General features: G+C 59.5%; 4 protein-coding genes and 1 non-coding gene across 5 annotated transcripts; 3 read left to right on the forward strand and 2 right to left on the reverse strand.

Annotated features, from left to right (window-relative positions):
* The first annotated feature begins 526 nt into the window (after nt 1–526).
* Nucleotides 527–598, forward strand: GGTG_20135. Its single transcript has one exon. It is a non-coding gene; the product is annotated as a tRNA-Arg (tRNA).
* A 128-nt stretch (nt 599–726) lies between these two features.
* GGTG_07038 (hypothetical protein) lies at nt 727–3,553 on the reverse strand (the record flags this gene model as incomplete). Its single annotated transcript, XM_009224862.1, has 5 exons — nt 727–976; nt 1,077–1,400; nt 1,605–1,774; nt 2,086–2,877; nt 2,978–3,553. The coding sequence occupies 5 exons, from the start codon at nt 3,551–3,553 to the stop codon at nt 727–729; spliced, it is 2,112 nt and encodes a 703-aa protein (XP_009223126.1).
* A 1,570-nt stretch (nt 3,554–5,123) lies between these two features.
* Nucleotides 5,124–5,525, forward strand: GGTG_07039 (hypothetical protein; the record flags this gene model as incomplete). Its single annotated transcript, XM_009224863.1, has 1 exon — nt 5,124–5,525. The coding sequence occupies one exon, from the start codon at nt 5,124–5,126 to the stop codon at nt 5,523–5,525; it is 402 nt and encodes a 133-aa protein (XP_009223127.1).
* Nucleotides 5,526–5,990: 465 nt separating this feature from the next.
* Nucleotides 5,991–8,853, reverse strand: GGTG_07040 (hypothetical protein). The gene has a single exon (XM_009224864.1). The coding sequence runs from the start codon at nt 8,797–8,799 to the stop codon at nt 6,481–6,483; it is 2,319 nt and encodes a 772-aa protein (XP_009223128.1). The 5' UTR covers nt 8,800–8,853; the 3' UTR covers nt 5,991–6,480.
* A 693-nt stretch (nt 8,854–9,546) lies between these two features.
* Nucleotides 9,547–10,247, forward strand: GGTG_07041 (hypothetical protein; the record flags this gene model as incomplete). Its single annotated transcript, XM_009224865.1, has 2 exons — nt 9,547–9,614; nt 9,839–10,247. 2 exons carry the CDS (start codon nt 9,547–9,549, stop codon nt 10,245–10,247), a joined length of 477 nt encoding a protein of 158 aa, XP_009223129.1.
* Nucleotides 10,248–13,645: the final 3,398 nt, after the last annotated feature.

The following is a 13,645-nucleotide window of genomic DNA, read 5'->3' on the forward strand; positions in this document are numbered from 1 at the left end:
CTTGCTGCCCACTGCTCGATACTCTAAATCTGAGGACTATGCTTGCTAATCCTCTCCGCGCGCTTGTTGACATCATTCTCCTTCTATATCCGCTGACATGGGCTGGTAATGGCAGCATCATCTCAGAAAGCAATGGAATGAACTGCTGTCCCACCGCCGGGCTCCGGCCATTACTACCCCGGCTAAGGCCAACCCGAACGACAGTGTGTTGACAAGCATGTCGTTCCAAACCCAAAGTTAGACTATTGGTGAAACATTCGGGTATGGCTATATTTTTGCATTTAGGTAGCCTCATGGGTATCGTGTCCAACACCGAACCAGACGCCAAATATGCCCAAACAGGGCTTTGCTATCAAGGATACAAAGCGTGTCCACTCTTTAAAAAGAAGGTCACACTCATATCAACGGTTTGTGCCTCTGTAATTCATCCTATCCGGCATCATGTGGCTTGCGGTGGATCAAATGCATCAAACTCGGAACAATCCCCGCATTATAAGTCAGCCAATGGACCAGAATTTCCATCGTTGGCCCTGTGGCCTAATGGTAAGGCGTTGCTTTCCGGTGGCAAAGATTTTGGGTTCGAGTCCCAACGGGGTCGATTGACACAACTTTTTGCTTGTTGGTGGTGGTGTTAAATGAAGGACGACGACGGCGTTTCTCTTTTTCTCAATTCACAAGACATTCTTCTTCCAACTCCAACTACCCTGCCACAACGCGATCCCGTCCTCATTCGCACAAGATCACAGTCTCGCCCCAGTCGGTCGGCGCCGCAGCCAGGATGGAGTCCTCGACGCAGTGTTCCGGCCGCTTGCAGAAGATGCCAAACGTGAAAGCCACGTGCAGCCCTGGCGCCGCATCCCCCCCTCCCGCGCGGCACTCCCAGTTGTTGACGTGCTTGCAGCACCGCGCCACCAGCTGCTCGCGCAGCCCGACGGCGCAGGCAGGGGCAGAAGTCCCGTTCTCGCTTGGCCCCCAGCTGGGTCGGATGGCTGTTAGTGCAATCCCTGTGATGGGAGGGGAGAGTGAGAGTGTGTGTGTGAAAGAAGAGTATGGGAGACGGCGCAGCGCAGGCTCACGAGTCGAGAAAGATGTAATGCGAATTGCGCCCGATCAGCTCGCAGCGACTGTTTCCACTGCCGACTTCTCCGGCGGACCTCCTCTCGTTCCGCCGATTCGGCGCCCTGCCGCTGCCGTCGACGGCAAGAGCTGCGGCGGTGGCCTCATTCGCGGCCAGGAGGGCGGCAAGGGCGTAAACGACGACGCCCAAGTGGCGCATATTGTCCCGCGAGTTGAAAAGATGGACCAAACAGTGAATCCTACTAGTGCTGCTTGTGTCGCCGAGCAATGTCTCTCGTCGACAAGATAATGCCCGGTCGTGAAGGAAGAGCATATATGCTGAACTATACGCAGGATTTCAGGCTACTGATTTGCACTCCAAGTTGCACAGGCCCGGAGACTAGGCCTGCGTGCACTGATGGCGGACCTCCCCTTCCATTGTCTTGACATGGCAGAAAAGGGGCTCGGCCTGGCGAAGACTGGCCTCGAACTGCCGCTAGCTTTATAAGCTTTTAGTAGGGTTTTGCAGCTCGGCCAGTGCATCACACTTGGTAGTCTCCATGCGTGATAGAGCCTGGCATGGGAAAGCCCGGCTAGGGACCTGAAAACTTTGACGGATGGCACTACAAACACAACAATTCACAACATCACTCCCTAGATGAATCACGTCACTGGAATAGATGGTACACAAGATATTTGATGTCTTGAAAGAATGTCTCTAGCGATATGTCAGCGGAAGATTTGGTCTTGGGTGTCCAATTCAGTGCAAGATACTTCCCCAGCGAACCAGCACTGGTGCCACACTGCCCAAAGCCGTGCTTCCAACCCTCCGCGTCCAAGGCGCGCTTAGGCATTCTCACGAGCTCCGTTGATGATCAAGAGCGTGTCATGGCCGACCCGCCGCGGAAGGCAGCAGGTAGCAGCCACCTCATGTCGGTAAGGTCAAACGACGGCATGGCGCGCCAGCCGCTGGTCCTGGCCACCTCGACCACGACGGCCGCGTTCAGGGCCGCGGCGGCCAGGACGTACTGCCACACCCCGAGCTTCAGGACGGACAAGGCCACGCCGACCGTCGTGCGCTGCTCGAAATTCCCGACCATCAGCTGCGCCGCGCCGTACAGGGCGAGCATGTCGTCCGCCATGGCGATCAGGGAATTTTCCACGCCCCGGAGCGTGTACTCGGCCTCGTCGGTGGAGTTGGTTGTGATAGAGCTTCCACGCCCGGGCGCTTGTGAGCAGGGCGCCCGCCACTACCGATTCGTGCAGGTTCGTCATGTCGTTCGCGATCAGCTCGAACTGGCGAATGAGGATCTGGGTTACGAGCCCGGACGGATCCGTCTCGGCGACCTCGCCGCGGCCGCGGCCATCTCGGGCGGGGTTGGAAACTGAAATGGTGCGGTTCGTCAGGCCCACCGTCACGTTGAAGCGGGCTGGCCGGAATTCCATTTCGCACTGGATGGTGTTGAGCTGCTTGTAGAACTCTCCCGCCGCGATGCCCACGTAGCGCGGCCTCCGGATCCCGGCGGCCACGCCCATGGCGACGATGGCCTTTGGTGTCATCCCAAAGTAGGAGGAATACTTTTCGATCGTGCTGTTGGGGAGGCGGCCTCGGGCCGGATAGACCCAGGGGAACGCCGGACTCGCCTTTCCGATCCTGAAGTCGGCGCTAGCGTTGTAGCCGCAAGAGGCCGAGATGTTGTAGCTCGTTTCGAGGTACTGGTAGGACGTGGGCCGGCCTGCTGGAAAGTAAGCTTCCGAAATGTCCTTGTCCCGGATGCCCACCGCGGCTCCGGTTCCGTACGAACGGCCGACGTAAACAAACTGCGTGTTGTCTATCTTGGAGCTTCTGCGAACGGACCCCGTCAATTGTGGTGGCAGAGGCAGCCGGGGCGATCAGTGAGCCGATGTGGCCAACGCCTACCTTGTAGGTGAAAAAGCCGTATTCGGTAAAGCTTTCGGGGGCTCCCCGCTGGCCCTCGGGCAGCTTCGCCTCGGAGGGATACTCGCCCATCAGGCTGAGGCTGGCGAAGGACGGGATGGCAATGGTTCCGTTGGAGAAAGCCCTGCCTTCGACGGGCGTCATGACGCCGACCCAAAAGGCCGCCGAGACGATGCTGAGCGACGTGACGAGGCTGGCGAGGATGAAGTAGAGCATCGGGACGTTGAGCGCCATCTTGGGGGCGGCCATCTGGGCCCAGCCTTTCAGCTGGCCCATGGTAAAAGAGCCCCTGCTGGCGAGGCGCAGTCTCCCGCTATTCGCCACCAGGTTGCAGACGGCAACGCTGTGGATGAGGGCCAGCAGGGCCGACAGGACCTGTATAGCCAGCTGCACGGAGGCGCGGTTGGTCCGGATGAAGTCGGACGCGGGTTTCGAAAAGGTCCATTCCTGGATGGAAGCGACGAGGAGTGTGATGCTGAGAGCCGTCGGGATGAGGAGGCAGAGGAAGGGCCACCACTTGAACCACCACCGTTTCCAAGACCCATCGCTACTCGCCATGGGTATTGATTAAGGCGGCGATGACGGTTCCTTGCGGTTGCCCGGGGAGAGCACTCTGCTTCAGGACGCAACACGCAGGAGCAAAACGAGAAACACAAAGTACTTTGCCATGTCAGAGAGGGTTGGAAGGTCTTGGAAGAGGGGAAGAGGGCACCATGTCCCCCTCCCCAACCTTGGCGGCGCTTGCCGGAGGCCAACTCCTTCAGGGCCAAAACGCTGCGACGGCCGGGAGGAAAGACAACCCAAAATAAGCCAGGCGACTAACACCCACACACGAAACGTGGCGGAGCCCATAGAAAACCGCTGCACCCACACAGTGCCCCACCCAAACCAACATGAAATCAGTTGGACCCGGTTTGGCGGGAAAAAACGTTGGTGGGGAAAGGGTCGAGTTTATATGCAAAAGAAAGTAATTGTCACAGCATCGCCATTATAGCTAGCTACCTTGATTTGAAAGCCAGCGTCCTAATGCCACTGCTGGCGCCAAAAGCTATAAGCGGAAACCCCTGGTTTTTGCCAAACTAATAAGCTTATCGCTGGCCGGGCCCTTACCATGGTTATATAGTATATTCTTGTGCTAGAAAGGCGAGGGCCACGCACTTACGTACCTGGGCTTGGTCCTGGCTCACGATTGCAATCGTATCGAGACCTCGAGTCTTTTTGGGGGTGGTGATGGTGGTGGTGGTAGTGGTAGTGGCTCCTCTGCTTTGTAGACCCTTCAGCCACCCACCTGAGACCCAACAAGTCCCGGCCCCCATCCGGCTACACGACCCGGTGGGGGCGGGGATTGTGACAGAGAAGCAAGCAGGAGGTTCGTGCCTAGGTAGGTATCTTGGCTCACGGTATCTCGCACGTGTTGATCACGTCCCCTTGTTTGGACCTTACCATTTGTGGTAGCAAGAGTCGAGACCAAGAGATGGCGTGTGAAGCAAAAAAAAAGGGGTGGAGTTGCTGTATTGCCCTGCCACCTGCCACCTGCCACCTGCCATGGGTGCTCTATCTTTCATCTTCTTGCTCCTACCGAACTGCAAGTGGTCGGAGATCATCGCTTGCCTCCTGGCCAGTAAGGATGCTGTGGCTACATCCGAACTTGGTCCCTTTTCCCGGCCAGCCCCCTTGCCGCTGCCGCCGGCTTGACGCAACTGTACCCAGGACCCGGTCCAGGCGGCGCCTTTTTTTTTCGTCAACCGACCAGACCGCTGGGGAGGCGAGGGCGGGCTGTGGAGGATTTGGGGCGAGGTGGGTGGGTGGGTGGTGGTGTGTGGAAAGAAGACGCGCACAAGGAGAAAAAAAAAGAAAAGGACGACATGCATCTTGTACTGCATACAAACAAGAGACAAAACAGGGCAAGAAGTGCACAATTGCAACATCCGACCCACGGCCAGCCGCGGACCTTCGTCCGAAATGAGCAGTAAATACCAAGCCATGCAGGTGTGTGCGTGTGTGTGTGTATGTGTGTCAGAAACCGACCTTCCCTTGTCCTGCAGGAACGAAAGCCGTCTTGCCGCCAACCACAAGCGCGCATGGCCCCTCCCATGGTTACCCGCCCAGGACGTGTTCAGGCGCGCAAATGGCCGCCCCGGGAGATGATGGTGCGTGGAAGGGCGAGTACCACGTTACTTACCTGCACAGGTACCTTGCCGGCCTGCTGCCCCTGAGTGATGTGGCCAGGCCAGTGGAGGGGGCAAGCACAGAAAGCAGGACAAGAACATGGGCCCGGCCGTATGGCTGGCTACGTATGGTTAGCCTCCCACGGCAGCAGACCCCCATGCAACCTGTATGCAAGGTCCCCTCCATCCAACTTCCCCCTCCCCATCCAACCTCCCCCTCCCCGTCCACCCTGACTCGTGGTCTGGCGCGCCCCGAGCCAGCCGTCGCGCTTATCCTCCTCACCCGTTACCCGCTGCAACCAGAGGACACGGTGGTGGTGGTGGTGGTGCCGTCAGTGACGCTGGGGCCAGCCTGCTTCTAGCTACCCAGCCAGGGCGGGGCCCAACGGGCGCTGTTCCTCTCTCTTCCAGCCACTCCCCCCCTCCCTCTTCGGGAGAGCTTCCGCCTCCGAGTGGCCCCAGTAGCCGCGCGCGGGAAAGAAAAAAATAAAGGCCAAGGGGAGCAAAGAGGCCTCTTGGTGCGCCCCCTCTCCCATCCATCGCCCCGAACAGGGGCCATCCTTTTGCCTGCGGTCAGTGAGTCGCGGGCAGAGTGACTGGCTGGCCCCTCCTGGCCCGCCCATCGGGAATCATACACGTCGCGCCTTGCACACAGCTCGTAGCATCCAAACAGCGGGAGGGCAAAATGCAGGCGTCAGGCCGAAGCCTGCTCACTGTCACCGACAGCTCCATGCCCCGTCGGCTCACCGCCCCCATCCCAGACCCCTATGCATTCTCGGCGTTTTTGCGCGGTTCCCCTTGCCTCCGTGTTGAAGTGAGGACAGCACAGCAAAAGCAATAGGATCGAATGATACAGCGTTGAATGTAAATAGAAAGTTATCTTGACGATATTCATAACTCATAGTCTCCCGATTCCTCCTGGATGGTATAAATCTAAATCAAGCCACCAAATCGCTTTCGCCCAATCCATCCATCTGTGCCCAAAACAAGGAGATTAATACCCAGGTCCTCCGTTGACGTTACACTGCCTCTAAAAATGCCGATAGCCGGGCAAGGACAGGAGGAAGGGAAGATGCCTATATCGTAGGAAGAAATGTTTTCGCCTAGATAGCAAAAGAAAAAGAACGCAAACCCACTTGATGCCACTACATTTACCTAGCCATACAACCCAGACGTGCTGGTTTAGAAACTATGAAGGGGGTGTTTGTTTGTTTGTTTGTTGTTTGTTTTTTGTTAACGTAAGCAGAAGAAAAGTCCGTGTAGAAGGAATGTAGACTTTTGCTGTGATTGATAAGATGCATGAAAAAAAGTCGAGGACTAGTAGCCGTCGTCGTCCTCTCCCTCGGCGTCCTCGTCCGCCCGCTCGACAATAATCTCGTCAAGGACGGTCGGGTTGTCGAGGAAGCTCGCGGCAGCGGCGGTGGCGGCGGCGGCGGCGGCGGCGGTGATGGCCATGACGGCGGCCCCGGATGGCTTGAGCGGATTGTTGAGCACCCACTGCGTCGTCCCGGCGGCCCCCCTGCCGCCGCCGGCGCAGGGGACGATGATGGCGACGTTGGGCCTCGACGCCCACTCGATCAGCGACCGGTCGGGCTCGCCGCCGCCGCCCGCCAGGGGAACCGCCGGCTGGTCGCCGCGCGCCGCGGCCTCGAGGTGCTTGGCGAGGTGCTCCATGCGCTCGTCCCAGGCGTTGTCGCCCTCGAAGGCGGTGGCGCAGCCGGGCGCCGGGCACTGCATGCGCGTCGGCAGCCGGCACCGATCCCTTTCGGCGTCGCACTGCATCTGCCTGAGCACTTCCTCCCAGGCCAAGGCCTCGCCGTCGCCCCCCACGGCCGCAGCGACGGTGACGGTCGACGAGGAGGACGACCTCCTCCCGTGCGGGACGACAACGGGCGCGACGGCGATGGGCAGCGAGGAGGAGGACGGCCCGCCGGGCCTCTGCTGCTGTCTGTTCCTGTCCGGGGCGTGCATGCGGCGGACGTGCTGGGTGTACAGGTCCTTGCGGTTGAAGATGGCACCGTTTGGCAGGGGCGGGCCGAACTTGGGGTGGTGGCCGGCCACCCCTGAGCCCGCGGTGAGGGAGGAGGCCGGGGCGATTGCGCACGAGTTGCGGCCCCTGAGACTGCTGCTGGCGCGCACCGGAATGGTGGGCGAGGTGACCGTCATGGTCTGGCCGCCGCTACTGCTTGGGGCAGGGGCGAGCACCGGGGGCATGTTGACCGTCTTGGCGCAGTCGTCTTGGGTGCAGACCCAGAACTTGAGCAGGATGTGCTGCGACAAGACGTGGCGCTTCCACTCGTTCTTGCTCGCAAAGCCGGACTCGCAACCCGCAAACGCAAACACGCAGACGAAAGGCCGCTTGTGCTGCTTCTTGACGTGGGTCTCGAGCGCACCCTCAGTCTTAAAGGACTTGGCCTGCGGGCAGTCCCGGCAGGTGAGGTGTCCGGGGCCCGCCTGGGTGAGCATCACGCCAGACCCGCCTGGGGAGGAAGCCATGGAGGCCGAGGTAATGGAGGAGGAGGAGGAGGAGGAGGAGGAGGAGGAGGCGAGGTCCACCTCGGCCTTGCTAGACTTTCTTCTTTGCCTCTTGGGGGACGGTGGCGCCGCGTTGGACTGGCTCGCCGGCTTGGATGGCCGCCTGGGCGCGGGCTTCTTCTTGGGCGACGCTGCTGCTCTGCTCCGAGTTTTGACGGACTTGATAGGCTTGGCTGGCGCAAAGTTGCTGCTGTCGTCGCCGTCCTCGTCGTACTCGCCGTCGTCCTGGTCCGCGCTGCGGCTGCGCTTCAGACCTCTGGGGTGCTCCGTCTCGGAATCGACGCTCTCCTGACAAAAGGGGCTGGGCGGGTAGTAGGCGGCTGTGATTGTGTCCTCCTGCTTGATTGGAACCGAAAAGGTCTCTACCGTGGTCGAGGTGTTGTTGGCATCAAGCGATGGGAGTCCAATCGACGAGCTGCTCTGAAGAGTGAGGCTGCGTTGGGGCGTCCCAAAATCGTAGTCGATGGGGATGGGCGCGGCGTAGAAATCAAAGTCGGCCTGGGAGGCTGGGTTGATCTGTGAAGGGTCAACGTATCCGGCGGTCACGCACGGCGCAGCGATCTGGTCGTTGGCAATGAGAAGCCGTGGCGAGCCCCAGGTGGTCTGAGGGGGCGTGTGGCAGCCCGCAGGCTGGTACTTGAGATGGTGAGACGGCGCCACCGTGCAGTCGACGCCGGCAGGGGGCGTCGCCGGCCCAATCTCGTGGAAGACGTCGCTGTCACCAGCCGGGCTCAAGGCGCTGCTACAGGAAGAGCCGCGGTCGTACGACGAGACGGGAGAGCCCCATCTCGGTTGCTGGAAAGGGATTTGGAAAGTCGACGGCAGCACTGACTGGTGCTGCAAGTGCTGCTGGGCCTGTAGTTGAGGAGATTGGACAGGCTGGGTGTTGAAGAAGGCAGTCCCCTCTCGGTGCGGATGACCCAAGGCTCCGGTAGAAATTGCAGACGTGGCTGGTAAAGCATACCCGAGCGAAGGGTCAATGTTGCTGTCCAGACCGCTGGGATCTATAAGGGGCCCCCTAGACTGAGTGGTGGCGTATGAGTGGGCGAAGTACGGGTCATGGGGCCTGGACATGCCATAGAGGAGATGTGGGGAATCCATTCTGGCGGAAAGCAGGGCACACGGGGCGAAGGCAGCAGGTTTTTTTTTTTTTGTCCGGCGGCTGGGAGGGCCACCAGGCTGCAGCGGTAATGAGTGTTGACGATGTCGGACAGCTGGGCGGCCAGGGGGCCGGGCTGGCTGCCGATCGGTAACTGGTCCAGTTGTGTGCGGCGGGCAGCGGGTCCGATCCGGTACGAGTTAAAAGGGGAAGGGGAACCAGACAAGAGGCAGCCGGAAGGCGCGGTTATCAGCCTTGCCGGGTGCCTGCAAGGGAGACAAGTCGCAGTGTTTGAAAGTGCAAGATCGAGACGGCTAGGCCAAGCAGACAGGCAGCGTGCAGAACTCGGTCCGGGGTGGTGGCAGTGGTATGCAGTATGTGGTGTGGGAGAGGCTGTGCGAGAAGATGTGCACTTTGCATGTCTTGGTGGCACAGACAGCAAACAGCGTCCTGACGGCTGACTCGAGTTGATCAAGGAGGACCACAGAGTGTGGCTCTGCTTTTCTAGGGATACTCTTTCTCTTTTAACCTTTAAGCATGTATGGAGCACGGCGGTGCAGTGTCTCCTTTTAATAGAAGTGGGTGATAAGAGCAGAGGAGCAGGAGGTGGTGGAGGCGTCTGCACGACAGGTGCTAGTGGTGTTACCGAGCAGGCGGTGCCCACCACGATAGTCTCTGCGCACTAAACCGTAGAAGCAGGCGTCGAGGAGGGAGGGGGAGGAGCGTCCGGCTCTCACACAGAAGCGGACATGGGGTTGAGCAATGCAGTGCCCGGCAGAGAGAGAACGAGGGCGGGTGGCATCACCCTGGACTTAAGGTAGTCGGCCCCGACGAGCGCAACGCTTCCCGTGTCTTGCCCTCGCGCTCAGGGGGCTGGGATTGGGCCCCATGGTCAGCGGCCGAGGGTGTTCGATTCCCAGGGACTGGACCGGGTGTGTGGTCAGAGCAAGTATGGGGGAGGGTGGGCGGTCCCAGACTGGGGGGGCGAGGGGACAGGGAACAGCCAGCTTCCGGCCGGCTATCGAGACATAGGCGGTGCAGATTGTACGGCACCCAGCGCGGAGCAGAGCCGCAATACCTCGAGCTCGAAGTACCGGATACCCGCCAGGAGGCAGGCAGCCCCTGCTCGGAATCCGGTGAAGGTCGCCTAGTGGTCTTATTGGACGAGCAGGCGACGGCCTCTCAGGGGTTGTGGACGCCTGGGAGGTCTGGAGTGGATGCAGATGCAGATGCAGGGCCACGAGCTGACCTCCAGACGGGCGCCCAGCTGCGCTGCGCTGCCCACCTTACAATCGATGTGCTTTCCCCACCCATAACAGCACATAGCGCTCCTTTGAATGGGAGACAGGCACCCAAGTATCTCGATGCCTATCTCGAAGGAGCGGCGTCCATGGGCGGGCAGGGCTTGGCGGGGAGTGGTGTGGTAGAGGTGGATGTGATCAAATCTTGAGTGGGACGTGCAGGAGGAGGAAAAGAGATGTGCCCCGCGACCCCGGTCGTGCTTGCCCTGGGCCCGACAGGCCCCATGTTGCGTGCCGGTGACTGAGACTGAGAGATGAGGTCCGATAAAAGCAGGCAATAATATCGACGGAGATAAAATACAGGCAAGCACGAAAATGGAGACCCCAAATCTTGTAGGAATCGGCCGCCCAACGAATCAAGAACGCGGGTGGGCCGCGGGTGGGGTAATTACGCAAGTGCGACCCCAACCAATATCCATTTCCATTTGTGACAAGGGGCCAGGCAGGAGCTGGTCTGCCACTCCCCTCCTTTGCTGCCACCCATCGCCTCTTTGCTTTTTTTCCTGGGCAAATCTAACCCATCGCGGAGCACGCACACACACACACACGCACGCACACACGCACGCACGAGATGCGCCCTCGTCGCGGCTGCTCGTGTTTTTCCCATTGGCCAGCATCTTTCGAAAAGGACAGGAGTCGTCGACCCCAACCTAGGCCTGTCCGATGTCAACGACGTACATTCGACTACGGTCGACAAACTCCATCTTGGTTTACTCCGCAGGTAGGTAGCCACATGCTCTTCCAGCTGCACAGCCGCTCCCCCCACTGGCGACAAGCCCAGCGGAGCTGCTGTCCCCCATGATTTGACGCAGCCCCAATACACGGCCGCGGAGGCGTCTGTGGCGGCCATGGTCCGCAATCGCACCTAGATCGGGCGGATGTCACGCGGAGCCCGCAAACTCTAGCAGGCCCGCGCCGCCAAGCCCAGCGAGCGGGGGGGTCAGACGGAGGTGGCCGCCATGCTGTGGGTGCGGTGAGGCTTGCCCTTCCCAGCTGTTCTATCTTTGTCACAGCTGCTCGCAGGCGCGGATTCATGGCTTGCCTGGGCACACAATACGGGAGACTAGGCGGACTACGAGGCCGAACGACGTGGATACCTGCCTATATTAGCCACAGGCTGAGAAATGGTCTCAATATTAGCAAGCCACACGCTTTGAGCCCGGTGAGCAGGTCGAAACAATCCCAAGAGCTTTTGGGAGACGCAATCAGGGAATCGCAAACCAAGTTGCCAGGGAACATGTGCCCGACGATGATCTCCCGATCCGCCCCCCGACGGGCAAGCAGCAGGACCAGTCAAGGGGCCTCAGGGGTGACAGCGGAAGGCGGCTCTGTCCAGTGTCGCACCAGAAAACCTGGAGACCCATGATTGGAAATCCAGCAAAGGCGACCAAAAGGCGACCAGAGAAAGAAAAATATGCAGAGACAACCAAGCTTTGCGCATGGATGTGCCCAATCGAAATGGTATACGACACATTAGAGGCCACCCGACGAATCCAACACCAGCAGCATGCATCGACAACGACGCCTGAAGCGAGTTCGTCAATCATAGATGGCAGGGGCATGCATGGATTGCATGGATCGGGAAAATCGGGTTCCTCAATGTTCCCGCCTTTTCTTTTTTGTTTTTGCTTTGTTTTTCCCTACCCTGTCCGTTCGCTTTTCCGCGGGCGATGGGGCAATCACATCAGCCCAATCCTGGGGGAGATTTAGATCGCCGGTTCGGCAGCGAAATAAGAAACAAAAAAAAGAAAAAAAAAGGTCCCTGTCCACCGTGCCTTCCCTGCCGCCCCACAGCTCGTCCGCATCTGGGCTGGCCCGACGGCACGACCTGCTCGCCCGATCGGGGTGGTCCTCTAGGCACTTCAGTGTTGCAGAAAGCGATGCCCTTGGACTTGCAATTGCCGTTGGGACGATCGCTGCGGCCAGGCCACCGCTCGGCTACCATGCCTCGTCTTGGCAAAAGAATGGCGGCGTCCCCCTCTCGAAAGATTTTGTTTCCTCTTTGCTTTTTTATCTGGCAATGTAACCTCTGAAGGCAACCTCGCAACCAACGGCCGTATTGTGTTTTTAGAGGCATGTCGGTATGTCCGAGGGGGGTATAGTCTACCCAAACCCCAGCGTTATGACTATGACGGTACTTTCCGTTGCTGTCGCTGAAATCACCCTGGCGGTCCCATTCGTGATTGATCCCAGTACCCAGCTAGCGGCGGCACCAGAGGGGCCGCGGTCCCAGACCCGTCCTCGGCCCGGCTACTGTGTGGACCTTAAGGTCCGGTGTTGAAAGGGCCCTGTTGTGGTCTGTGTGTCTTTTTTTTTCTGCTTGCTGCGAGGCCCCATCTTTGGTCCTTTCCTTTTTCTCTTTTCCCCCCCCTTCCCTTGGTAGCGTCCAAACAGGCTGCATTTTGCTGTGGGTCTAGCCCGCGCGCGAGGACGATCGCTGGCCCTGCGAGGCAAGCGGGAAATGGCGACTAATGGGTGGTCATGGTGGGGCTGGGATGGAAAGCTGACGGGATCCACAGGCCAGCTCCTGCTTGGCTGAGTCCTCAGAGGACCAACAAACCGCAGAGCCGCAAGAATTCAGAGCAGCGGAGCTCCCACTCTCTCTTTTTTTCTGTTTCCCATGCCACCCACCGCCTCGACCCGCACCCAAGCTCCCCAAGCTCCCCAAGCTCCCCAAGCTCCCACCACCCGAGTCTGTGGAATCGCTGGCCGCCAAGTGCCCAGGCACCCCAGGCCCAGGCCCAGGCCCAAGACCCCAGCCGCCAGCGCAATCCTTCGGCCGCCATGCCATCTCTGTCCCTCTGTCCCTCTGGCGGCGGCTAAGTCGTCGGGTATGGGCCTTGTGTAACCAACAGCCTGGATCCGAATTTCTGGGCGCACATTATACACAGAGGAGGCTTGCACATCGTCAACCCATCATTTCATATTGTATGCACGTATTAGTACATGCGCTTGTTTGATCCTTCTGGCCCCCCCTAGCCGACCTACCGCGCCACGAAGATGGCAGGATGCATCGTCACCAAAATCCGTGTCCCTGGATTTGTGCACTCGACGCGGAAGGATGCGAGAGCGCTTTGCGGTTGACGCATGCAGTTCCCCCCCGCGTCTCGATGAGGCGGCTTCCCACAGAGCAGAGCAGGCAGTCGGTCGGTTGGTCGGTCCCTTCTCCCCCTTCGTCCTTTGGCTACCCGCGCGGGAGAGAGCCACGAGAGGGTCGCATCCTACGGTACCTCTCGCGCTCCCATGACGAACACGCCCGCCCGCCCGTCTTCCGACCACTCACCCTCCAGGCTTCCTTCCCCCTAGGAACACCAGACAAACCACAACCCCAGGCCCTCGGTCAGGGGAGGCGCTACTGCAAGCTACGGCACGCGCACGCGTCCCAATCCTGCAAATTGCACCTCCATGATGCTATACCTTCCGTACACGGTAAATCACCGAGCGGCTGCTTCTACCAATGCCAACTTTGCTTTTTTCTTTTTTTTTCTTTGAGAGTCTTAAGCAGATTCGGTCTGCCGGACTGGTGGCACCTGCCCTTTGGCCCCCC

The sequence above is a fragment of the Gaeumannomyces tritici genome (genome assembly GCF_000145635.1).
Source record: "Gaeumannomyces tritici R3-111a-1 unplaced genomic scaffold supercont2.3, whole genome shotgun sequence".
Lineage (NCBI taxonomy): Eukaryota > Fungi > Ascomycota > Sordariomycetes > Magnaporthales > Magnaporthaceae > Gaeumannomyces > Gaeumannomyces tritici.